This window comes from Ornithorhynchus anatinus, chromosome X5, assembly GCF_004115215.2.
Source record: "Ornithorhynchus anatinus isolate Pmale09 chromosome X5, mOrnAna1.pri.v4, whole genome shotgun sequence".
Taxonomy (NCBI): Eukaryota; Metazoa; Chordata; class Mammalia; order Monotremata; family Ornithorhynchidae; genus Ornithorhynchus; species Ornithorhynchus anatinus.
Window position 1 is genome coordinate 15237901 of NC_041753.1, and position 25032 is coordinate 15262932.

The following is a 25032-nucleotide window of genomic DNA, read 5'->3' on the forward strand; positions in this document are numbered from 1 at the left end:
TAGTTCTAGGAAAAGAGTTTATTATCTTAGATCTCATTGTTTAAACGCTCCCTTTTCCACCCCCATAAAGTGACTTCCAACAGACCATCTAGTGAAAAAGAAAGGTGTCATTTAGGGAGACTTGGTGACGCAACCGGGAGGGCCCTCCAAATAAGGGTGGAGGAGAAACTGAGGCACACACAACAACCCACCCAAGATCTTCTCAAGGTACTGTAAATTCAAATTCCCAGCAGTCATCAATAATCCAGTTGATTTTTTTTACCACACCACACTGACTTAATTCATGAGCAGCATCCAGTGTTTCTCACAGTAGGTCACACCAGCCCGGTTTTCTTAGAAAAGCTAGATAGAACTGATTTTTATATGAAAGCTCACAAAGAAAACAAACCCTCTGAAAAAGTTTACCCAGGGGTTATTCTATCATCCCCCTTCTGCTGAAGAGCAGGTCTACTCTTCCAAAGAGTAATCTGTAGATTTGGGAAGGATCTCTCCAGAGACAAGAGACAAGCCTAGACTATCTTGACTTAATGCTTGGATTACTTTTTTCTGTCTCCTGCAAGGAAGTATTCTTTTCCTAATTGTAGAAGAAAAAAATGCTTTCTATGCTTTCCCTCCTCCATTTGGTAACCCCCCCCAAATTTGCTAGGCAGTCTACAATTAGAGGTTCAGAGCAATATATCAAAGTACATGCCATTACACTTTTAGCATTTTATTTTTTTGACGTAATTTTCTATTGCCTCCTCAGTGATGGTCTCATCCTCCTCGATATTGCCTTTGACCTTCTTGCCTACTAGATCAAAGATGTCTTCAGGGGGGTATCCTTTAGGCTCACCCACTTTCACTGTGAGCATGTCCAGTGTCAGCACGGTGCCTTCAGGAATCATCACTTTTGCCACCACAGACTTGCCCAGCTGTAGAAAAGAAAATAAATAAAAATTAAAGGGACTCTGCAGCCCTTCCATCTGGCTATAGCCAATAGCCACTATGCAAATGCTTTAGGTAAGTTATCGGTGTTGGGGCGGCCCTACCCAGGACAAGGATCTCCTAGCCAGGTCCTCAGCAGGTGGTAGTCATTTCTAAAGCACGGAGACTGGTTCTCCGGTCCCTCCAGGCTCCCAGAAACCCAAGGAACAGGTGACCAGCAGAGGCAGCCGGAGGGGAAGCTGGACAGCTGAAAGTTCTGTCTAGCTTGCCTATCCCTTGTGGCTTAGTGGGTAGAGCATGGGCCTGGGAACCAGAAGGACCTGAGTTCTAATCCTGGCTCCACCACATCTGCTGTGTGACCTTGGGCAAGTCACTTCACTTCTCTGGGCATCAGTTACCTCATCTATACAATAGGGATTAGGAGTGTAAGCCCATGTGGAACAGGGTTTGTGTCTAACTTCATTAGCTTGTGTCTACCCCAGCGCCTGGCACATAGTATGCACTTAACACACACCGCAATTATTATTATTATTTAAGCCCTTACACTGTTGGTCCCTACAAGCAAGCTTGGCCTGATGTTTTAACTTCCCAGCAATTGGTCTATTGCCTAACTTCCAAGGAAAGATTTGAAAAAAAAAAAACCCGTTTCCTTCCATGGAAAAAGGTTACATCATCTCCCCTCTCTGCCTTTCTTCAGAATAAGATTGAAGAATAATGTAAGCATTTATTAATGTATAAATGTATTTAATGTAATGTATTTAATGTATGTATTAATTAATGTATTAATGTATGTATTAATGTATGTAATGTAATGTATTTAATGTATTTAATGTAAGCATATAAAAAACTGCCCATTTGAAAAAAGTTGCAAATGCTGCTAAAAAAAAAAAAAGCCAATTAAGGCTGAGGCCGAGAGTCCTACCCCACAATGCTACCATAACAACCTGCAGCCGGTGACAGCTGCAGCCGACAACCTCCCAGGGAGGAAACCTGAGAAAAGTACAGATGAAAAACGTTTGGTAGCCAGAGACTAGAATTGGGAAATCGTCGTACGATAGCCGTAGATTCATTTTAGCTAAGTGTGGCCGGGCTTTCGGCGGAGAGCAGAAATTCATCAGAGAACTTACCTTCTCATTACAGGCCATCTCACATGGCAGAAGCTGTTTGATTGGGGACCCCATGGCCTTCTCCACTAGGCGGATGGCTCTCACCAGCTCTGCTAGCTCGCTCGGCTCCAATGAAGCCTGATGATCGCTCCCTTTCCAGGTTTTATCCAAGGTCACGTGACGTTCCAAAACTTTAGCCCCCAGGGCAACTGCTGCCACTGAAATTGCTATGCCCGTTTCATGTCCAGAATATCCAATGGGAATGTCAGGAAATGCTTTCTGATATTCCTTTATGGTGAGATGGGGAATGGGGAGTGTGGGAGAGGAAAAGAGGGGTAGGGTGTAAGGATATCACAGAATAGCATCAGAAATTAAATCAAAAAAGGGGTTCATTGTGTTCAATCAGCTCAAATATTTGAGGAAATATAATTATTAATAAAATGATTATAAACCCCCACATTGACTAGCCTAACATTAGCATTTCCAACATAATTAACTGTAGTTTAGACAACTCTCTCCTCGTATCCCCACCTGGAGGCATGTAACCCACTCTCTCTGGACACCACTCCCAGGGTGGGTACAGTGCTATTTAGGAATAAACTGAGGTGACAGCTCAATTCTGGCAATAATACCACTATTAGTACAGCCAACAACTGCCCGAATGTTCTCTGGACACTACTAGCAACGTCAGGCTCGTGATTCTGGAAACATCTTGCTTCTCTGCACTCCCAACTGCTTAGGGATTCTGCATTTGATATACCGTACTCTTCCAAGCGGTTAGTACAGTGTTCTGCACACAGTAAGTGCTCGATAAATACTACTGATTTAAGTCCATGCCAGGTGGGCCCTGCTTCCATCACACAATTGGGGAGGGGGCATAGCAAGAAAATACATCCCTGTGTGGCCTCAGTGAGCGTGAAGCTGGGCCCACTGAAGCCTTGATCCAGACAATCCAGCTTAAAATACTTGGTATGAGAATAACCGGAAAATAAGGTTTCCCCCCCAAAACGCAATCCTTTGGATCCCTCTAGGGAGTAGGTTCATTCATTAAAACGTACTTATTGAGCGCTTACTGTGTGGCATTGATGGTTTCAGGCTACTAGGAAACCAAACTCCCACTGCCAGCCACCTACTAAGTGGCATTTTGGTGGCCGAAAATCCGATTAAGAAGTGAAACGATAAAGCTGATAAGTAGGATGTTGGTCCTAGCTCTAATGAGGAGATCTTGTCTTGCTGTTAAAAAGAATTTGCCTTAAATTTATGAGCTGCCTTCGGTGCTGAAATAAACCATACCCAATGATAAGAACAATGCTCGCTTAAAAAAAAAAATCAATCTTATAGCATCAAAAACATTCAGGGAAATTTCTGCTTGCCCTCACACGGGACACCGTAAAATTGGCCAGAGGCAAATGAGCAAATAGCTGAAAGCTCCAGAGCTAGAGTAAGTAGCCTTACCCAAAGAGAAAATTTCCAAGACAGAACAGGGCAAAACAGCGCTCTCTCTGATGGTGCCGTGGCCCCCGTGGGGCTGAGGTTGAGTCTTGGCCAGTACAGCTAAACTCAGCACAGGAGTGGAGTTATCTTTCCTATTCCAGCCCTAGCAAGACGCCACCAACCAGGGGTACCTCAAAGCTCTTCTAAATCCAGACAGCAGGAGGCATGAAAATGTGGGCAAAGCATTGGGGAAAAACTCATCGCGCATGCCTGGTCAAGCCAACCACCCTGCCAGTCCCCAAGAGGACGTCAAGAGAAAAGTCATTCTCCCTACTAGTTCAGGCCATCGGATGGACTTTCTACTCGGGGTGCCACCTGACACCGCAGTCACTGACCGTGATAATTCGAAGATTGACATCCTCGGGCGGAAGTGGGTATGCACTGGTGCACTGGAGAATGCAGAAGTTGGGATTAATAGGCTTCACAATTTGATAGACCTGGCGCATGGTGTTCATCGACTGCATACCACTGGAAATAACCATAGGACGACCTGAACGACAACAAAAAAATACCAATACTATCATTCTTCTACATTCTCCCTTCCTACTTCCGCTCTTGTAAACACTCGCCCCAAGTATCTAATCAGAGAAAGATGGCCTTAGCGATACTGTTGTTATTGACTAAAGTTAGTTAAGCCAAGGTAAAGTTAAAGTGATGAAGAAGAATTTCACAATCCTAACAGGAACATCAGGATCAGCTCTTCTTAGGAGCTCGCAGAGGAACCTTGAGAAGGAGCAGTAGGCAGTACAAAGTGGCAGACTTTGCTTCTGCCTCCCAAATACAAATACACAAGGTCAACAAATACATGAAGTCAAAGTGGTTCGTTCCTGAAAAAGAGGTTTGTTGTGTTTTTTTTTTTTAAAGTCTCCTCTTAAGGGACGAAAAATGCAAGACGGTGGTGGTGGGGAGGGGTGCTGTTTGGCAGATGCTGGTACTCCTAAACTGAAATACACACTCACCTTTTTTTGCAGTTTTCTCCAGGTATGGAAAATTGTTAGTGTCCCCAGATCCTACTTTGAAAAAGGGAACATTCAGCTCATGCAGAAACTCAACTGCCATCTACAAAACAGAACAGGGAGTTCTCTTTATTCGCTGAAATCCAGCCACCCGCACAACCTTTACAAGAGCCTCCCAACTGGAGGAGGAGTCAGAGAACAGTAAATGGGACTCAGAAAAAGGGATATGCAAGAAAAGGAAGTACGAGTTTGGTGAATGCCGCAAGCCTTTTAAAAGGTAAGCCAGAGTCTATAAACCGATTTAGGTGTGTCCCTGGGGTTTGGGACTATCCCGAGGAGGCAACCTGACCCCGAGTTGATCAAAATCAATCACTCAATCCTACTTCTTGAGCACTTACTATGTGCACAGCACTGTACTAAGTGCTTGGGAGAGTACTGTAAAATGAGGATGCAATTCCTTTTTTCCCTTCTGTAATAGTAGTAGTAGTAATAATAGTATTTGTTAAGCGCTTATCATGTGCCAGGTAGTGTACTATGCGCTGGGGTAGATACAAGCTAATCAGGTTGGACACAGTCCCTGTCCCACATGGAGCTCACAGTCTTAATCCCTGTTTTAAGATGAGGTAACTGAGGCCCAGAGAAGTGAAGTGACTTGCCCAAGGTCCCACAGCAGACAGGTGGTGGAGCTGGGATTAGAACCCAGGTCCTTGTGACTCTCAGGCCCGTGCTCTAGCCACTAGGCTACACTGCTTCTCTATAATGTGAGCCCCTTGTCGGGACAGGGACTGGGTCAGACCCAGTTACCTTGTATCTACTTCAGCACTTCGTACGGTGCTTGGCACATAGTAAGGGTTTTAACAAATACCGCAAGTACTATCGTTCAATTTCTTTATCATGTAACAACACAGAACTCACCTCATCCATGCCAGAGGCTGTGAAGAAAATCCCTATCTCCTCGGCATATTTCTGCAGCTCCCTGTACTGGTCGTGGCTGAACTCGAGATGGCGTTTGTGCTCTCCGTAGGTTTTCCCCCAAGAGTGCTGAGAGGTGTATGGTCTCTCCAAGGCTTTCTTATTAAACTTATGCTCCAGCTCACTCTTCTGGAACTTAGCACAGTCTGCCCCACAATCCTGAAAGACACAACAGAGAGCCATTCAGTGAATAATATTAATAATATTCGTTGAACACCCACCGGATACAGTGCATCGTGCTAAGCACTTGGGGAGACTAAAATGGAACAGTTGACAAGCACTTGGGGAGACTAAAATGGAACAGTTGACAAGTTCCCTGCCCACAAGGGCCTTACACTCTTGGGGGGGGGGGGGCAGAAAAAATATTTACAAATTCACTCAAGCAACTGAATTTATAATTAACGTATGAAATGGTGTTCAGGATGAGTATAAGTACATAACAGGGTTGGTACAAGTTGGGGTGTTGGAAACTGAGAAAGGCTTGTAGGAGGAAGTAGGATTTTATAAGGGCTCTGAATGTGGGGAGCCCTAAGGTCTGTCAGATTTGGGGACGTAGGAAGTTCCAGGTCAGGAGAATAGTGTGGGTAAAGGGGAGCCAAGGCAGAAGATGTGACAGTGAGGTACATCTAGAAGGTGAGCCCGAGAGGAGTAAAGACAGCAAGCTGGGGAGCAACTGATAATAATATAAATTGTTGTATTTGTTACACGCTTACCATTTGCCAAGCACTGTACTAAGCACTGAGGTAGATAAAAGATAATCAGGTCCCACGTGGGGCTCGCAGTCTATGTAGGAGGGAGAACAGGTTTTGCAGATGAGAGAACTGAGATACAGAGAAGTGGAGTAACTTGCCCAAGGTCTCTCAGAAGACAAGTGGTGGAGCAGGAGTAGAACCCAGATCCTCTGACTCCCAGGCTCGTGCTCTTTCCACTGGGCCACTCCGCTTCTTGTGAGAAGCAGTTGCATCAATTGGGGCAAACTGGTGGATGGTCTTGAAGCAGAGTGTGAGGCGTTTTTGCCTGATATGGAGAGAAGTAGCAAGAGATTGAAAAATCGAGAGATGTGCCTGCACACTGCTCCAAGATTATCCATGCAGCAGTGTGTAGTATAGATTGGAGAGGGGAGAGTCGGGAAGCAGTGAGACCAGCAAGGAGCCTGATGGAATAGTCTAACCATAATAGGATAAGAGTTTGGACCAGGGTGGTCATTGTTTCAATCGAGAGGGAGAGACGGATTTGGGAGATGTTGTGGAGGAAGAACCGGAAGATTTTGGCAGTAAATTAAATGTGAGAATTGAAAGCCGTGAGGACTCCAGGATGACGCTGAGGTGGTGGGCTTCTGGGACAGGGAGGATGGTGGTGGTATCAACCAATATGGGAAAATTAAGGAGGATCATGTGGAAAATGAGGGTTTTGTTTTTTTTTAAATGGCATTTGTGTCAGGCACTGTACTAAGTACTGGGGCTGACATAAAATGATCGGGTTGGACACAGTCCCTGTCCCATGTGGGGCTCACAGTCTTAATCCCTATAAGATTGATGAGGTAACTGAGGCACAGAGAAGTGACTTCCCCAAGGTCACAGAACAGACAAGTGGCAAAGCCAGGATTAGAACCCAGGTCCTTTTGAATCCCAGGCCTGTGCTCTTTCCAGTAGGCCATGCTGCTTTTCAGCATGGTTCCATTTCAGACATGCTGAGTTTGAGCTGCTGGTGGGAAATCCAGGTGGAGATGTCCTAAAGGCAAGGGAAGATGAGGGAATCCTAAGTTAGATGAGAGCTCAGGGCTAGAGAGATAGATCTGGGAATCTTTCATATCAAGATAATAGCCGAAGCTATGTGAGCAGATGAGCTCTTTGTTAATCAATGGTATTTACGGAGCACTTACTCTGTGCTTCAGCACTGTAGTAAGCACATGGGAGAGTACAGTACAACAGAGTTGGTAGGCACGTTCCCTGCCCACAAGAAGCTTGCCTTGTGGAACACCCTCTGTATGAGAATCAACCAATCAGTGGTATTTATTGAGGGCTTACTACATGCAGAGTGCTGTGCTAAGCGCTCGGGAAAGTACAATACAACCAAATTAAGAGATACGTTCCCTGCCCGTAATGAACTTACCGCCAAGAATAATTTACAATATATATTGAACGATATGTATATAAGTGCTGTGGGGTTGGGGTTAGGCCAAATACACATCCAAAGGGCAGAGATGACATCAAAGGGAGAGCGAGCCGGGGAAAAGAGGGCTTAATTAGGGAAGGCCCCTTGGAGGAGATGTGACCTTAATGATGCTTTGAAGGTGAAGAGAGTGGTGGTCTGGCTTATATGGAGGGGAGGGAGTTCCAGGCTGGGGGAGGATGTGGGATAGGGGTGGGCAGCAAGACAGCCGAGATGGGGACACAGTGATTAAGGTGGCGCTAGAGGAGCAGAGTGTGCTGGCTGCTGGGCTGTAGTAAGAGATCGGTGAGATAGGATGAGGTGAGCCGACTGAGTGCTTTAAAGCCAATGGTAAGGAGTTTCTGTTTGACACGGCAGTGGATGAGCAGCCACTGGAGGTTCTTGAGGAGTGGAGAGACACGGACTGAATGTTTTTGTTGAAAAAAAGAAAAATGAGAATGAATGAGAACAGAAGAGAAGCCAGGAAGTGAAGCTGAGGAGGAGCATTCAGGAAGGTAGAAAGAGAACCACGTTAATACCTGTCCACAGAACTGAGGCCTGAAAGGAGGGCAGGCAGGAGACCTCCTTTTGAGCAATGCTGGGCAAGGGAGAAGGAAGCAGCAACAGTGAGGGAGTGATGGAGGGACTTGGGGGAGTTCTCACCAGTGGTCATTTTCCCAACACAAGATTTGGTGAGATTATCGAGGATTAGGGGAGAAGGCTTGGACTTCAGGAGGGACTTGAAAGTTTGGGAAAGTTGAAGGGGGCTGTGGGTTTGAAAGTCAACAAGGGAGGAATAGTACAGTCGTTGAAAAGGAGAGAGAGCCTGAGTTGTAGCACGACACAGTGAATGTGTATTGATTGGCTCCCGGCCGCAGGAGGGGTGGAAGTGGATTGCGGCAGTGGCCTACATCACGGGAGCATTGGTTCAACCGCAATTGCTTCAAGAACATATGCAATACCATTACTGAGTCACACCCGCTATTCTACGACTAGCAGCAACAGGACGCTTGCCCTGCTTGACATTGATCCTAATAATTAGGGACACACCATCTAACAGCCCAGATGTCATCTTCTCCATCACTAACTTTCCATTATGGGCTGCTCACTCTTGAATGGATCCAAACCCCTCTAGAATCTGCTAGCATAACTTTCTGTGATAATGAATTCCTCCGTTAAGTATTTCCCTGTATTTGTTTTGAAACTATCTTCAACACCTCGTCCTGGTGTCGTGAGAAACTGTGAGCCCCATATGGGTCGGGGACTGTGTCGGATTTGACTATCTTGCACCTAGCCCAGCACTTAGTGCAGCGCTTGGCACAAAGTAAGCACTTAAGCACCTCATTCATTCATTCGATCGCATTTATTGAGCACTCACTGTATGCAAAGCACTGTACTAAGCGCTTGGGAGAGTACAACAACAAACGGATACATTCCCTGCTCATAACGAGCTCACAGTCTAGGGGGGAGACAAACATTAATATACATGAATAAATAAATTACAGATATATACATGTGTGCTGCGGGGACGGGACAGAGGATGAATGAAGGGAGCAAGTCAAGGCGACACAGAAGGGAGTGGGAGAACACCACGGTTATCAGGCGAATGACCATTAAAGATCTGCCGTGTCCATTATTTTGCCCACTTTAGTCACATCCCATATCCCCCTATTTGAGTGCTGGCTCCTTGTGGGTAAGGAATATGTCGCTTTTTTGTTTTGTACTTCCCAAGCACCTACTGCTATAACTACTCTGCTGCCTTCCCTACTCAGGGACAAGACTACAGTTTAGCAGATGAAACTACGGGACCTTTTACCACTTTGCTCATACAGAGCTTTCACCATGAAAGACAAATATACATAGAGATAATACTATACATGAATTACCGTGGGGATGGGAAAGGCGGAGCCTGCAGGGGCAGGGTTTATATAGTCTGCATTACCTGCACTCTATGGGCCGGGCAGTGAAGTGGACACACCCAATCCACTTCGTTAAATATTTACTGAGCATTTACCGTGAACCCTTCAGTCCACTTATCGGAGCCTTAGGCAATCAATCAGTGGTATCTGTTGAGTATTTAACCGTGTGCAGAGCTCTGTACTAAGCGCTTAGGAAAGCACAATAGAGTCGGTAGACACGATCCCTGCTCACGAGGAGCTTACAGTCCAGAGGGGGTGGGAAACTTTAAGAGTGATATTAAAATAAGTTATGGCTGGGAGAAAGGGTAGAGTGTAAGTACTACGTGGCTGGGGTAGCAAAGCCAAGTGGTTGAAGAGAGGAGAGTGAGGAAGGGAAATGAGGGCTCCAAGGCCTCTTGGAGGAGATGCGCATTTAAGAGGATGTTGGGATAGTCTTTCCGAGGTGAAGAAAGAATGTCTGCCTGCCCACAGCATCTCCCAAAGGCCTCCACCCCGGCGAGCGACCGCTTCTCGGAGTGGATGGAGGAGGAAAGGGTGAAAAGCAGCGTTGCCTAGTGGTTAGAGCCCGGGCCTGGGAGTCAGAAGGACCCGGGTTCCGGTTCCACCCCTTGTCTGCTGGGTGACCTTGGCCAAGTCAATCGCCTCATCTGTAAAATGGGGATTAAGACCGTGAGCCCCATGTGGGGCAAGGGCTGTATCCAACCTGATTAGCTTCTACCTACCCCAGCGTTTAGAACAGTACCTGGCACCTCCTAAACGCTTTTAACAAAAACCAATTTTCAAAAAACTGCGGCTAAGAGAGCCGGCCGCCCGGCGCAGCGCCGGCCCGCTCTTCCGGTCGGACCCGTTTCACTCCGTCCGATCCCTAGATGCCGGGGTCCTCGGGCGGGGAAAAACTCTCTAACAGCCAGAGACCGATCCCCCGCCCAGGCCACCCACATCCTGCCCCAGGGCGGCCCTGATCCCTAGCGGCCCGTGGCGGGCCGGTTCGGCCCCGCAATCCTCTCGGGCCTGGCCCGGGCGACCCTCTGCTTTAAAACCCCCCGGAGGAGATGGGCCTGCGCTCTTCCCCATTCATTGCCCAGACCCCGCCCCGCAGGTGACCCCGTGACCGGCCCCTCCAATCCGGTACCTTGACCATGCGGATCATGCGTTTGGCGATGTCCAGGTCGCCCTGGTGGTTCTGGCCGATCTCTGCGATGATGAAGCAGGGGTGGGCGCCCCCGACCCGGCGGCCGGGACAGAGCTCCAGCTCCAGCGGCATCCTGCCAGGCGGCCCGCCTGCCGGCCCACTGCGCTCCCCTCCGACCCACGCCACCGCCACGTCCACGCCGCGCCCGCTCTGTAGCCAATCAGCGGCCGGATGCCGGTCGTCAGCCAATCGGAAGCCGGGGAGGGGGGGGAAACGGGACGGCCGGGGGCGGGCCCGGTTCGCGGCGCGGCTCGTGGCCCGAGTGATGTGGTGAGCATGAGGACGCTGGCCCTTTAGCGGCAGTCAGGTGCCATTTCGCTTTCTCGGACGCACAATGGGGCCGTGGAGCCTTTTCCTTTACACTCCCTTATTTTCATTTGGGTTTTTTGGTACTTTTTGACCGGGGCGAGGCGGGAAGTTTGGAGGTCGGGACACCCAGTGGACCCTGGAAACTCAACCCCCGTTTCCAGTTCCCTCCAGGGAGCTGAGGCAAGTCGATATATTTCATAGTGGAGAGAAAAAAAAAACCCGTCTCTTCGTTGCTCTCCTTTGATGATCTGAACGGGATGATATCTTTAAATGATGTACGATGAGGTAATTACAGATTCATATTAATGTCTGTCTCCCCCTCTAGACTGCAAGCTAGTTTTGGGCAGGGAACCCGTTTGCCAATTCTGCTGTAGTGTAGTCTCCCAAACGCTCAGTACAGTGCTCTACGCATAGTAAGCGCTCAAAAAATACCATTCGTTGTTTGGGAGGAAACCCAAATGGGCGGCGGGGGCGGGGAATGTTACTCACTAGTCATCGCCTTTTAATGCCCCCCCGCCCCCGTTTTTAATAGGCAAATCTGAGAAAGCCTAAATGGACGAGACCTAGCTCCTTCCCCCTTTCTGGGTATTTTTTCCCAGTAAATACTCAAAACGAATCGTCTTCTAAATTAGCCCTCTTCGTTACCTAGGAAAAAAACCGGTTAATGACCGTTGGAGTCTCTGTGTTACAATTTTCGAATGTAATGTATTTTAAAGTCGATTAGAAGGAAAGAAGTCTTCAGTAACGGAACGATCCCCAAAGAACAAGTTACCCCGGTCATTTCGTAGAAAATAAAATGAATCATTACATTTAAAACCATCTTACATAGGGTTGGGATTTGGAGTTATCCTAATCACGATAAAGAACACTAAGTGGGTTTTTTTTTTCCATTTTATGATGTATTCGTTAGAAACAGAATACTGAATTAGCTTGACTTGTTTCTTTTTTCCTTTTCCTGAATCTTATTTTCTGTTCCTCAATCTCACGTTACCATTACCCATTTGACAATTCTTAGGAATTGTGAGTTTGACTTTGTTTTACTTGGTACTCATTAATCTTGAGTTTCCCACATTTTGCTGGACCTGCAACATTTTCGTCAGATACGTTATTCCCCGTAAATAACTGAAATGATCAGGGCCTCAGTGTTTGGCCCATGAGAAGAAAAAGAAGTACTAGAAAATAAAGCTGTCACCTTAAGGCCTATTCAGATTTCCATCGAGTCTTTAGCTTTGCCCTTAGGGCAAAAGGTGACAAGTTGTTTCAGGCCCGTGCCACTTATCATTTGCATGGATCACTTTTGGGCGTTGTAATTAGTAAAGTGGTAATTATTTTTATAAAGACAAAGGAGCGTCAGAGTCAAAATAAGCCAGCGGTTAGTGCCAGCTATGCTAATTAAAGTAATGAGCAATGTATGTATGTAACAGCTCTGCCCTACAGGTGTGGCAGAGTTTCACTGGCCAAGTTTATTATTAATATCGTTATTATTGTGCACCATTGAGTCGTTTTGGATTCACAGCGACTCCATGGATACATCTTCTCCAGAACGGCCTGTTCTCTGCCGAAATCCGCGACCTTTCTAACGGTTCTTCCGTTATTGTCTCTATCCATCCTAGCTGCCGGTCTGCCTCTCCCACGATTGCCCTAGCATTAGTGTCTTCTCCAGAGAATTAGGCCTCCTGATTATGTGTCCAAAATAAGCTAATCTTAAATCGAGTCATTTGGCCTTCCAAAGACTATTTGGGCTTAATTTGCTACAAAATCCATTGGTTTGTTTTTCGGGCAGTCCGTGGTGTTCGCAGAAGCCTTCTCCAACACCACATTTCAAAAGAAACATTGTTCTTTCTGTCCTGTATTTTCACTGTCCAGCTTTTGTATCTGTACATTGTCACTGGAAACACCGTGGAATTGATAATTTGTATTTTTGTGGCAATTGTTATGTTAGCACATTTCATGACTTTTTCCCAGGCCCATCACAGTGAGTCTTCCTAACTTTTATCCTCAGCATATTTCTTGACTACTAGTTCTTTATCCATCCCAGGAGAGAAAAATTGTCAACTATTTCAATCTTCTCTCCATCCACTATAAATGTGTTTAAACTTCCAGTTGTCATGGTCTTTGTTTAGAAAGTACATATTCATTTCAAAGAAATAGTTTGTCGGTGATCATTTAATAGGTAAATTAATTCCTTCCTTTACATGTCACTAAAAAAAGTGCACTTGTGTTCCTGAAATCCCAAAACTGACCCAAACAATACAAAAAATATTTCTAGTGATAAAATGCACAATGTAGTTAAACCTTATTAGCATACGTGATCAAATAGAAATGTTTGTATGTACCCATAATTAAAGGTTACAGATTTAAACAAACATTAACATAGGTACACCTAATCCCCCCCGCTGTATTATCATTCCTGCACCAGTAGCATTTATGCATGTATCTTCATAGTCTATTACTTCTACCTACCTATAATTTAGTGTCTTTCATCCTTGCTAAATTGTAAACACCTTGAGCACAGGAATTATGTCTGCTGATTCTATTGTACGCTTCCAAGTGCTTAGTACAGTGTCCTGCACACAGTAAATGCTCAAATAACTCTTGATTAAAAATAATTATTCTCATCGAAGGCTTTGCATAAATCGATTTGCTGCTTCCCTCTATCCAGGCACTTGAGCCCATTTCATTTAACTGCACGATTTGTATACCTGTTGCTTCCCAGCCGAGTGCTCCTAGGTTGCGTTTTTTTGAGATCTACTTTGAGGCGTGATATTTGGTAATGTGTCCATTTGAGGGGTACTAACTTTAATGTAAGACACAGGAACTGTATGTTGGTATTATAGAGTGGGCCCACGTTTCATTCAACAGAAATAATGTCCTTATGCCGTGTATAGGGCGTGAATGGCAAAACCGGAACCTTGTCGGGAAGTACAAGAGCCCTGTAAAGAATACTAGCGTTAAAATTCAATAGTGCTATGGCAAGAAAATGCTAAAAGAGGAATATTATACCAACAGAGGATTGCAGTGTAGGCACCGATTCAGCATGACCTAGTGGAAAGAGCACAGGCCAGGGAATCGGGTTCTAATCCCGGCTCTGGCAGCTGCCTGCTGTGTGACCCTGGGCAAGTCACTTAACTTCTCTGTGCCTCAGTTTCCTCATCTTTAAAATGGGGATTAAATATTTGTTCTTCCTCCCCATTAGATTGTGAGCCCCATGTGGGACAGGGACTGTATATGACTTGTTTATCTTGTGTCTACCTCGATGTTTAGTACAGTGCTTGGCACATAGTAAGAGCTTAACAGATACTTCAGTAATTATTATTACTATCATCATCATTTATAAACACTTGCTCCCACTCTCCTCCCCTCCTTTCCTGCTACCTTCTACCTCTCTTTGATGACTCCTCCCCTGCTACCTTCAAGCATACTCAAGTTTCTTCTATGCAAAAAAAAAAAAAAGTCTTCACTGGATCCCACAGCCCGGTCATTCAGTCATATTTATTGAGTGCTTACTGTGTGCAGAGCACTGTACTAAATGCTTGGGAGAGTACAGTACAACAGTAAACAGATAGATTCCCTGCCCACAATGAGCTTACAGTCTAGAGGGGGAGGACAGAGACATTAATGTAAAAAAGAAAAAAATTACAGATATGTTTATAAGTGCTTTGTTTCTGGGTGGGGGGGAGAACAGAAGGAGCAGGTCAGGGTGACGCAGAAGGGAGTGGGAGAAGAGGAATGGTGTTTCATATATCGTGCCATTTTCCTTCACCTTTTCCTGCCCCAATTTCTCGAAAGCGTTGTCTATGCCTTTGCTTCCTCTCCTCCACTTCTCTTCTTGACCTACTACAGAATGGTTTTCAGCCCTTCGCTCCATAAAGACCTCACTCCACAGAGTCCCCAGTGATCTCTTCGTAGCCAAACCCAGTAGACTGACCACCCCCTTCTCTTTGGAACATTCACTATCAGATCTTGGTTTTGCTAATACAGTATTCTCCTGGTTCTCTGTAAATATTCCTGTCGCTGGCCCCTCTTCCACCAGCCCCTCTTCCAACTTTCATCCCCTAACTCTGGTTGTCTTTCAAAGCCCTGCTCTGGGACCTCTCCTCCTTTGGCTCAACAACTCACTCCGGGAGCTTTATCCACTCGCATGGCTTCACCTACCACCTCTCTAGCTCCAACTTCTCCCCGAATCTCCGATACTATTTCTTCTCTGGCCTCCGGGGCACCTCCACTTGGATGGCCTGCTGGCAATTCCAAACCAACGTGTCCAAGAGCGAGCTGCTCGTTTTCCTTTGTCCACCCTGCCCCGCCTCCCAACTTGCCCATTCCCATTGATCACACCACCATCTAAAGAGTTGGTAGATGCGATCCCTGTCCACAAGGAGTTTACAGTCTATTTATACACCTGTAATTTCAGGGGTTTTGGGGGTTTTTTTAGTCTACATTCTTTCAAGTTCTCCCTAACATAAGGTGGAAATAGAATCAAATCGTTTTTGGTTTTAGTGTACACTTGACCAGGATTTACTATTAAGGCACTTCTCTCTCTTGGAAGTCTTTTCCAAGCAGCATGAAGCAACGTAACTTAGTGGAAAAAGCATGGGCCTGTGAGTCAGAGGACCGGGGTTCTAATCCCAGCTCTGCCACTTGCTTGTTGTGTGGCCTTGGGCAAGTCACTTGTCACATTTCCCGTTGCAGGAATTTGGATCCTTTGGCACTGATAGTTATATAGAATCAAGGTACATTTATTCATTCAACTGTATTTATTGAGTATTTACTGTGTGCATAGCACTTGGGAGAGAACAGTACAACAGTAAACAGACACATTCCCTGCCCACGAGCTTACAGTTTAGAGGGTGGCGGGGGAGAGGGACATTAATATTAAAAAAAAAAATTAGAGCTCTGCACATAAGTGCTGTGGGGTTGGGAGGGGGGAAGAACAGAGGGAGCAAGTCAGAGCGACACAGGAGGGAGTGGGAGAAGAGGAAAAGGAGGGGGGCTTCAGGTCCCCTCCCCCTGACGGGCAGGAGTGGCTGCCTTGGGTCCAATGGGATGTGAGAGAGGTGAGTTGGGAGAGGGCAACCCTAGGACCTAATGGTGGGGAAGGAAGCCTCCTGGGGGCGTGGAAGGGAGGAGGGGAAAGGCGGCCCACAGAGCACACAGACTTTGCAAATAGGTTATAAAAAATCAACTCACCACTGGTCCCACACTTAGGAGTGCCACCTTCACTCTCCCTCAAGAATGTTCACGGGTTCTAATCTCGGCTCTGCCACTTGTCTGCTGTGTGACCTTGGGCAAGTCACTTCACTGGGCCTCAGTTACCTCATCTGTAAAATGGGGATTGAGACCATGGGCCCCACGGGACAGGGACTGTGTCCACCCCGATTTGCTTGTATCCACCCCAGCGCTTATTACAGTGCCTGGCATTTATTAAGCACTTAACAAATATTATTAATATATAGCACTGGACTAAGAGCCAAATATGATCCAGAAGCCAAATATTCAAGTTCACTACATTTAATTTCCCTCCAAACCAAATCCAAAGATGCTAGGAGAGATTGAGTTTATGCTATTTTTTTTTAAGTTGTGGACATTGCGAATCAATAAGTAGCATTTACTGAGTGTCTCTGAGTGCAGAGCTCTGTACTAGGCACTTCGGAGAGTAGAGTAAAAGCAAAAGACATGGTCCCTGCCCTCAAGGACCTTACAGTTTAATGGAGGATATGGGCAGACACAAATTCTTTACAAATAGTGGGAGCTGAGAAAGAATAAAACTACAGCTGGTAGTGACAGGAGTACAGAGAGATGAATAGATGAATGTAAAAGAGGCTGAGTAGTGTGTGTACATCAGCAGATATATTTGTGCTTGGTATCGTCTAAGGGTGGCCGTCCGTTGGGTTGACACGACCCAAGGAGTGGAGCTTAAGCCTAAACAGGGAAAGCCTCCTGGAGGTGATGGGATTTTCAGGAGGGCTGTGAAGATGGATGAGAGCTGTGGCCTAGTGGATTTGAAGTGGAAAGGAAAAGATGATGGTTTTGTAATTAACCAAGGGACATTGAAGCATTTACGTCAAAGCTGTAATTTTGGAATGCTATCAGATTTCTTCACTGGGGTCAACTACTGTTTGGAATAAGAAATAAGATCAGCTGAGGAAAACTGCTGGAAATGGATGACCTGGATTTTAAACAAAAGCATTAAAATGCCAACCAGCTGAATCTAACCGTTACATGTCCAATCGATTGGAAATGACTGCTATATAATCTTGACTGTTAAACTATTAACTAGAAAGGGTGGCGTCACCAGTACCTCATGGACTGACTGAGGGTGGAGTTGAAATCCCCACATTGGGTGAGGCACTACCCCTAATGAAAGATTGTTCATTGAGATGGCTGATAAAAGCAATAACAAAGATAACAGTGGGATTTGTTAAGCTCCTACTACATGCCAAGAACTCTATTAAGTGCTGGGGTAAATACAAGAGAATCAGGTCAAACACCAGTCCCTGTCCTTCCCTGGGATTCATAGTCAAGGGTGAAGAAGAAGAGGTATTAAATACCCATTTTACAGATGAGGAAACCAAAGCCAAGAGAAGTGAACTTGCCCAAGACCACGCAGCAGGCAAGAGGCAGAGCGCTGGGTAAGGCTCTACCCCTAATGAAAGATCATTAATTGAGATGGCTGATAAAAGTGATAGTAAAGATAATAATAATTATGGTATTTGTTAAGCACTTAACTATGTGCCAGGCACTGTACTAAGTGCTGGGATGGATACAAGATGGGTGGATTGGACAAAGTCCCTGTCCCAAATAGGGCTCGCAGTCTCAATCCCCATTTTACAGATAGGTAACTGAGGCCCAGGGAAGTGAAGTGACTTCCCGAGGTCACACAGCAAGCAGTGGTGGAGCCAGGATTAGAACCCAAGTTTTCTGACTTCCAGGCCCAAGCTCTTTCCACCAGGCCATGCTATGTTACCTGTGTAGGCCCTAATCTGACTCTCCTGTGATTTTCTGACCTTGTCTTCCTAGTTGGGTGAAGGACAACAGTACATTGTACTGTTGTTTTTGTCTTGCTGGCCATTTCTTGACTATGCCTTTCCCTTGGTTTTCATAAGAAAGTGAAAATGACCCCACAAACTATAGTAAGCCACTCTAAGCATCCTATTCAGAGATGACTGATGATATGGGTAAGGACTGGGTGAAAATGTTGAAGACAGATATAAATAGGTAGTTGAAAGCACAGAGAAGTTACGCACCAGATATCAAATTGAAATTGAGAAATATTATATTCTAGGAATGCATGGGCAAAAGAAGAATTTAATAAGTGAGTAATGCAAGAAATAATGAAATAGTAGAAGGATACTTCGCCTTTGTTCCGGAAGAAGACACTTCTGGAAATGAAGGTGATGCAGAGGTGCATCCTAACCACACCATCCACACACCAAAACTGTCCTGTGGTGTGCTGTTGGGTTTGTTGCTTGCAGGGCCTGGTGCTGTTTCACTCTGCTTCCTTGTTTCAATGATCTGCTCAAATCTACTCAAAGAAAACCGCCCATTCCTTGATGGTAGTATGCCGTGCTGGTCTGTGCTGAAGCAGCGTGGCCTAGTGGAAAGAGTATGGGTTCTAATCCCAGCTCTGCCGCACATCTGCTGCGTGACCTTGGGCAAGTCCCTTCACTTATCTGGGCCTCAGTTACCTCATCTGTAAAATGGGGATCAAGACTTTGAGCCCCATGTGGGACAGGGACCGTGTTACAACCTGATCCCCTTGTCTCTATGCCAGTGCTTAGAACAGTGCCTGGCACCTAGTAAGCTCTTTAACAAATACCACAATCATTATTATTCATTATTAAAATTGTCTGAGGGAGGCATTGCTTCACTGCACCCCTAAAATGTTTCCTCTGCCCCCCGCCTCGCCCCCGCCACCAACTACCTATATTCTACATCAAGTGGTAAGACAGGATCACAGACAAGGAAGTTCTGGACCGAAGTCGGTCTCCTAATAATAATAATAATAATAATGATGGTATTTGTTAAGCACTTACTTTGTGCCAGGCACTGTACTGTACAGGCGCTGGGGCAGACACAAGCAAATTGGGTTGGATACAGCCCCTGTCTCAAATAGGGCTCACAGTCTCAATCCCCATTTTACAGGTGAGGTAATTGAGGCACCGAGAAGTGAAGTGACTTGCCCAAGGTCACACAGCAGACGAGTGGCAGAGCCGGGATTAGAACCCATGACCGTCTGACTCCCTGGCCCCTGCTCTATCCACTGTGCTGTGCTGCTTCTCACAGCATTGAAGCTATGCTCACCTCAACACAGCTTCACCGGATAAGACAGGTGACCAGGATGGATGACAGTAGGATAGCCAATTGTCCGGGGCCGAAAATTACAGCTACTTTCCAGTCCTTGTCGTAGGAAAGATTTACCTCATTCCGATGAGTTATGCTATCTTCAAGGTTTTCGACAAATTCGGCCACTTTCTTTAAATTTCAATTTGTTACATATGTCATTCCCCAGGAGCCCCTACCCTCCGGAGCCAACTTGGTGGGATTCAAGTTTCTCTCTCATTTGGATGCCAGCACCACAAAGGATGGGTGTCCACCTGGATCAGGAATTCCACCTGGAGCATGTCGCACTGATGATATTGGCCATTTGCATTGGGGCTGCGAGGACCCAGATAATGCACAAATACCTCACAAGGTATCACTCGATCAATTGTATTTATTGAGCGCTTACTCTGTGCAGAGCACTGAATTAAATGCACGGGAGAGTACAATAGAAGGGATGTGGTAGACATGTTCCCTGCTCACAAGGAGCTTTCAGTTTAGAAGGATTAGCAGTGACCTCCATTACTCTTCTAAATTGAAGAGTAACAAAGTAACAAATCATCTTAAACATCTACAAGGGAATCTTTGACAATTTACAATTGTCAACATTTCTACAAATCAAATTCAGTACTTCTACCACTTCAAATGCCCCCCAACCCAAGCGCTCAGCACAGTGCTTTGCACACAGTAAGCACTCACCAAGTACAACTGAATGAACCATTGAAGGGGAGGAAACTGTTCCAGTTGCTTATGCTCATTCATTCATTTGTATTTATTGAGCACTTACTGTTGTGCAAAGCTCTGTACTAAGCGCTTGGGGCAGTACAATATAACAACAAACAGACACATTCCTGCCCACAACGAGCTCACACTCTAGAGGGGGAGACAGGCATTAATATAAATAAATAAATACATTACAGATACTAATAATGATGGTATTTGTTAAGTGCTTACTATGTGCTAAGCACTGTTCTAAGCACTGGGGTAGATACAGGGTAATCAGGTTGTCCCACATGGGGCTCACACTTTTAATCCCCATTTTACAGTTGAGGTAACTGAGGCACAGAGAAGTTAAGTGACTTGCCCAAGGCCACACAGCAGACAAGTGGTGGAGGCGGGATTAGAACCCACGTCCTCTGACTCCCAAGTGCGTGCTCTTTCCTCCAATATATGTACATATGTGCTATGGGGATGGGAGGGAGGATGAATGATGGAGCAAGTCAGAGCAGCAGAGAAGGGAGTGGTAGAAAAGGAGAGGAGGGCTTAGTCAGGGAAGCCTTCTGGGAGGAGATGTACCTTCAATAAGATTTTGAAGTGGGGGAGAGCAATTTTCCGTCCTGTATAATATAACATATTGTAATTGATATAACATCTGTCTATATCTGCAATCTGTATACATCTCTATGTATGCATAGATCTGTACATTATATCTGCCTGATATAACAATGGTTCACCAGCTGGAGCCGAGGAGGCAGCTTGGGTCATGGCTCTTAATTCCAAGCCATAGGTGTCAACTTCTCATTTTGAGGGTGGCAGTGAACCCAGGGTAGGACAAAGAGCAGAGCAAAGAGACACACCCAGAAATGGCAAACCAGAAAGACTTGAACCTAGAGATAGAGACAGAGGAGGCAGAGCTGAAGAGAAGAGATCCAGAAAGACAGATCCAGAGAGGAGAGATGGACCCCCGGGGACAGAGAGAGACCGACGACAGACCGGGGGAGGGGGAAGAGGAGAGAGAAAGAGAGATTGATGGATTCATTGATTAAGATCATGGGAACCCTAAACTAGCAGGTTGCAGTGAGTGCTTCCTCCCAATGCCTTACCCAAAGTTCTCCTTTTCTTGTCCTCAGTCAAACAATAGTACTTTGTCATCAGCATCATCAACAATCGTATTGATTTCATTCATTCAGTCGTATTTACTGAGCACTTCCTATGCGTAAAGCACTGTACTAAGCACTTGGGAGAGTAAAATACCACGGAATTGGTAGACTCTGCCTACAATGAGCTTAAAGTCTAGAGGGGGAGACAGACATCGATATAAATAAATTACAGATAAAGTGCATCCCCTCACTGACCCTATCTATAATTGACCCTATCTAATCATCATAATAATTGTGCTATTAAGCACTTACCATGTGCCAGGCACTGTACCAGACGCTGGGGGAGATACAACACGATTCGGTTGGACACAGTCCCTGCCCCACATGGAGCTCACAGTCTTAATCCCCATTATACAGACGAAGTAACTGAGCCCCAGAGAAGTGCAGTGACTTGCCCCAAGGTCCCACAGCAGACAAGTGGTGGAACGGGGATTAGAACCCAGGTCCCTCTGACTCCCAGGCCTGTGCTCTAGCCACTAGGCCCCGCTGCTTCCCTAAATCTAAATCTAGTTCCATTAGTAACGGTATTCATTAAGCACCTACTGTAGGCAAAGTAGTCAATACAAAAATTTCCCAGGTGAGAGTCATACATGGTTCCCGGCCCTCAAGTGGAAGCGCCCCTTCCCCCATCCCCAAATAGTTTTCTGAGCTGGACTTCCAGATTTGCTTATTCCAGGTCTCTTATGAGACCTGAGAGTTTCCATTCGGAGCTCAGAAGACCCAAAATGATGGCATTATGACCTAATAGATCTTTGAAGTCCACCCTGTCCCAGTCTCCATTCCGCCCCTGTGCCCCCCCCCCACACACACACAAGCACCTCTCAAAATGAGAAGGTGGCACCTCTGCCCTCAAGAGGCTCATAATCTAGGGACCCATTCCCAATCAACATCCGAAGTCACATAAATGCGGAGAAAATAGAAGAAGCGGTGGACCAAGGAAGAGTACGTAAGAATGAATTAATATTGCTGGCAAAAGAACATTGAAGGATCCTAACTAATTCACTAATTTTAAGGAAAGGAGTGTTTGATTTTGGTCTCTGAACAATACCCTGCTCAAGGTGGTAAATCAGACAGGTCACCTGTTCTTATTTATGCAGGGAGGTTACCTGTTGAAGCCAAAAAGGAACCTTCTTTTCATTTCGAACCTCTAAAACTCCCTTGCGTGACAGTGGTATTGTTAGGTGGAGATTTCTAGACCATGAGCCCGTCGTCGGATAGGGATCGTCCCAATCTGTTGCCGAATTGCACTTTCCAGGCGCTTAGTACAGTGCTCTGCACACAGTAAGCGCTCAATAAACATGAATGAATGAATCGATAGGAAGCACGGCAGGGAATGCTCCAGGATAAGAACAAGAGCATGGGGCATGTCACAGTTGGATTATGTTGACGCTCCTTTGTTCCATCACCTTCCGGGTTTAGGAGTGGGTATTCCGAACAGCAGCAACTCATGAAGTCACAGGCTCTCCGTTTCAATTGTATTACAGTGCGAAAAGAAAAAATATGAAACTGGAATTTGTGGAGAAGAACTATAATAGTTTCGTCCTGCAGAGTCTCAACAAGCAGAGAAGAAAGAGGGAATTCTGGGACATGGCACTAAACGTAGGCCATCACGTTTTCTTTGCCCACCGCAGTGTGCTAGCTGCCGTTTCGCCACTTGTGTTGAGTCTGGTCTTATGCAATGAAATGAAAGCTAGAGATGAGCTCCTCATCACTATCGATGCTGGCTACCTAAGCCCTTCTACTGTGGAACAGATACTAGATTATTTCTACAGTGGAAAAGTGGTCATTTCCGAAGAAAGTGTCGAGGAGATGCTGAGGGGTGCCCAGTACTTCAACATGCTGCGCCTGAAAGTCCACTGTTCTGATTTCCTCGTAAGGAGCCTGACAAAAACCAACTGCCTGCATTACCTAATCTTGGCCGAGGCTTTTCATCTGAACGAGGTCATCGACAGCGCCTTCGCGAACATCCGGGACAACTTCTACTACTGGGCCGGCTCGGAAGTGTCGGGGAATTTCATGCACTGCCCCGCCTTTGTGTTTGGGAGGCTACTCAAAGATGAAAATCTGCATGTACAGAATGAGGATCAGGCCCTTATCTCACTGCTTCACTGGCTGCAGTTCCGAAAAGATCGGGAGAAATATTTCTTGGAGTTTTTCTCCTATATCAACTTAAAAGGAGTCTCAAATAAGACTCTGCTCTTTGCCAGCAACAAAATGCTGCTGGTAGAAAACCACATGGAACTCCGGATGCAAATAGAGAACATTTTGCTCGATAGGAAGCAGGAAAAGCCTCAGAGCTTGCTTCATTTCCAAAGGAAAGGTGCCTTGTTGGACGCAGTGATCATTTTAGGGGGTCAGAAAGCCCAGGGAAAATTTAATGATGGCGTCTACGCCTATATCATTGAGGAAGATCTATGGCTAAAACTCACAGAAATGCCATACAAAGCAGCAGCTCTGGGGGCGACTTCTATCGGAAAGCATATTTACATCTCCGGCGGAACCACGGAGCGGATTTCGGGCTTGAAGACTGCTTGGAGGTATGACATGGATGACAACTCTTGGACTAAACTGCCTGATCTGCCCATAGGGCTGGTATTTCACACAATGGTGACTTGTGGGGATTCTGTGTATTCTGTAGGAGGAAGCATCGCTCCGAGGAAATACGTCTCCAACATTTTCCGGTACGATGTGAAGAAAGAAAACTGGTGCCTGGCCGGGAAAATGAGCATCCCCATGGATGGGACAGCGGTGATAACCAGGGGTGACAAAACCATGTATGTTGTGACGGGCAGATGTGTGGTGAAGGGGTTCATTTCTCGCGTAGGTGTTGTGGATTGTTTCGACATCAAAACTGGGGAAGTTGTGCAGTGTATCACCTTTCCCATCGAATTCAACCACAGACCCCTCCTGTCTTTTCAGCAGGACAACATTCTGAGTGTGTGCAGTCACAACCAGAGTGTGGACATAAACCTGCAAAAAATTAAAGCCAGCAGGTCGTTGAGCACGGTCCCTTTGCTGCCAAACAACTGTGCTCTGGATGTCTCCCATGCGATGTGTTCGGTTGGTGACAACCTGGTGTTCGTCTGTGGGGGTGTCATTTCTGTGAGAGATAGTGAAAGTAAGGATTACGTTATCAATCCAAATGCCTACCTGTTAGACCAGAAGACAAAAGAATGGAAGATTCTGGCTCCACCTCCTGAAGCTCTGGATTGTCCCGCATGTTGCTCAGCCAAGCTGCCCTGCAAACTTCTTCATAAGACCGAGGATACCCCAGAGGAAAACTGAAGACACTTCTGTTCCTGGTTTTTCACAAAGATTAAGAGGTGCTTTGATAAGTCCTTCACTGTGGTCCCAATGTCACTAGCAAATAGATAGATGCCTTTCCTAGGAGAGTGAATTAAAAATCCATGCAGGATAACTCCTCTTTTTGGCCTGTTTCTGATTGCTGAGGGGCAGAGCACCAGTGATCCGAAGGGGGAAAGCGAGGTGATTTCTGTCCCTGGCTTCCTGGAAAACAAACAGAGGCCTCAGCAGAGGACAGCCAGGAGCAGGGAGAGAGGCTGCAGCTATAGGGTAATGGGGAGAGGGAAACTGGATCCCTCCAGGAGTCACCCCAAATGCAACAGAAGTACAAAAGCATTCCTGTCAGATATAAAAGCAGGTAGATATATGCGAATACACATACATACATTCAGATGAATATGTAGATGGGAAACAGTGTAGCCGAGTGGCTAGAGTTCAGGCCTGCAAGTCAAAAGGACCTGGGTTCTAATCCCGGCTCCGCCACTTCCTGCTGTGCGACCTTGGGCG

General features: G+C 46.0%; 2 protein-coding genes across 7 annotated transcripts in view; one reads left to right on the top strand and one right to left on the bottom strand.

The window, feature by feature from the left end:
- NANS (N-acetylneuraminate synthase) lies at positions 1–10829 on the bottom strand. Its single transcript, XM_001506715.6, has 6 exons — positions 10655–10829; positions 5396–5611; positions 4484–4583; positions 3860–4014; positions 2052–2318; positions 1–911 (listed from the first exon to the last, which is right to left on the bottom strand). The coding sequence occupies exons 1-6, from the start codon at positions 10784–10786 to the stop codon at positions 702–704; spliced, it is 1080 nt and encodes a 359-aa protein (XP_001506765.1). The 5' UTR covers positions 10787–10829; the 3' UTR covers positions 1–701.
- The window catches only part of CCIN (calicin), a 27567-nt gene continuing 7092 nt past the window's right edge, over positions 4558–25032 (top strand). For 2 of the 6 annotated variants that reach the window (XR_005659664.1, XM_039910808.1), the window contains exons 1-3: positions 11028–11308; positions 19533–19715; positions 22707–24545. Coding sequence is in view for 5 of the 6 variants with exons in the window: in XM_039910808.1 (XP_039766742.1) it covers positions 11304–11308; positions 19533–19715; positions 22707–24507 (1989 nt within the window). In the remaining variant the exon portion in view is untranslated. The other 4 variants (XM_029055895.2, XM_016227548.2, XM_007668248.4 and 1 more) reach the window with 4 other exon arrangements.

Bases quoted from the DNA above. Each gene is read 5' to 3' on its own strand.
- NANS (XM_001506715.6), bottom strand. From the start codon at position 10,786: ATGCCGCTGGAGCTGGAGCTCTGTCCCGGCCGCCGGGTCGGGGGCGCC. The intron at 5,612-10,654 runs GTACCGGATTGG...TGTGTCTTTCAG, and splicing joins GCATGATCCGCATGGTCAAG to GATTGTGGGGCAGACTGTGC. The intron at 4,584-5,395 runs GTGAGTTCTGTG...TCTGTTTTGTAG, and splicing joins CAGCCTCTGGCATGGATGAG to ATGGCAGTTGAGTTTCTGCA.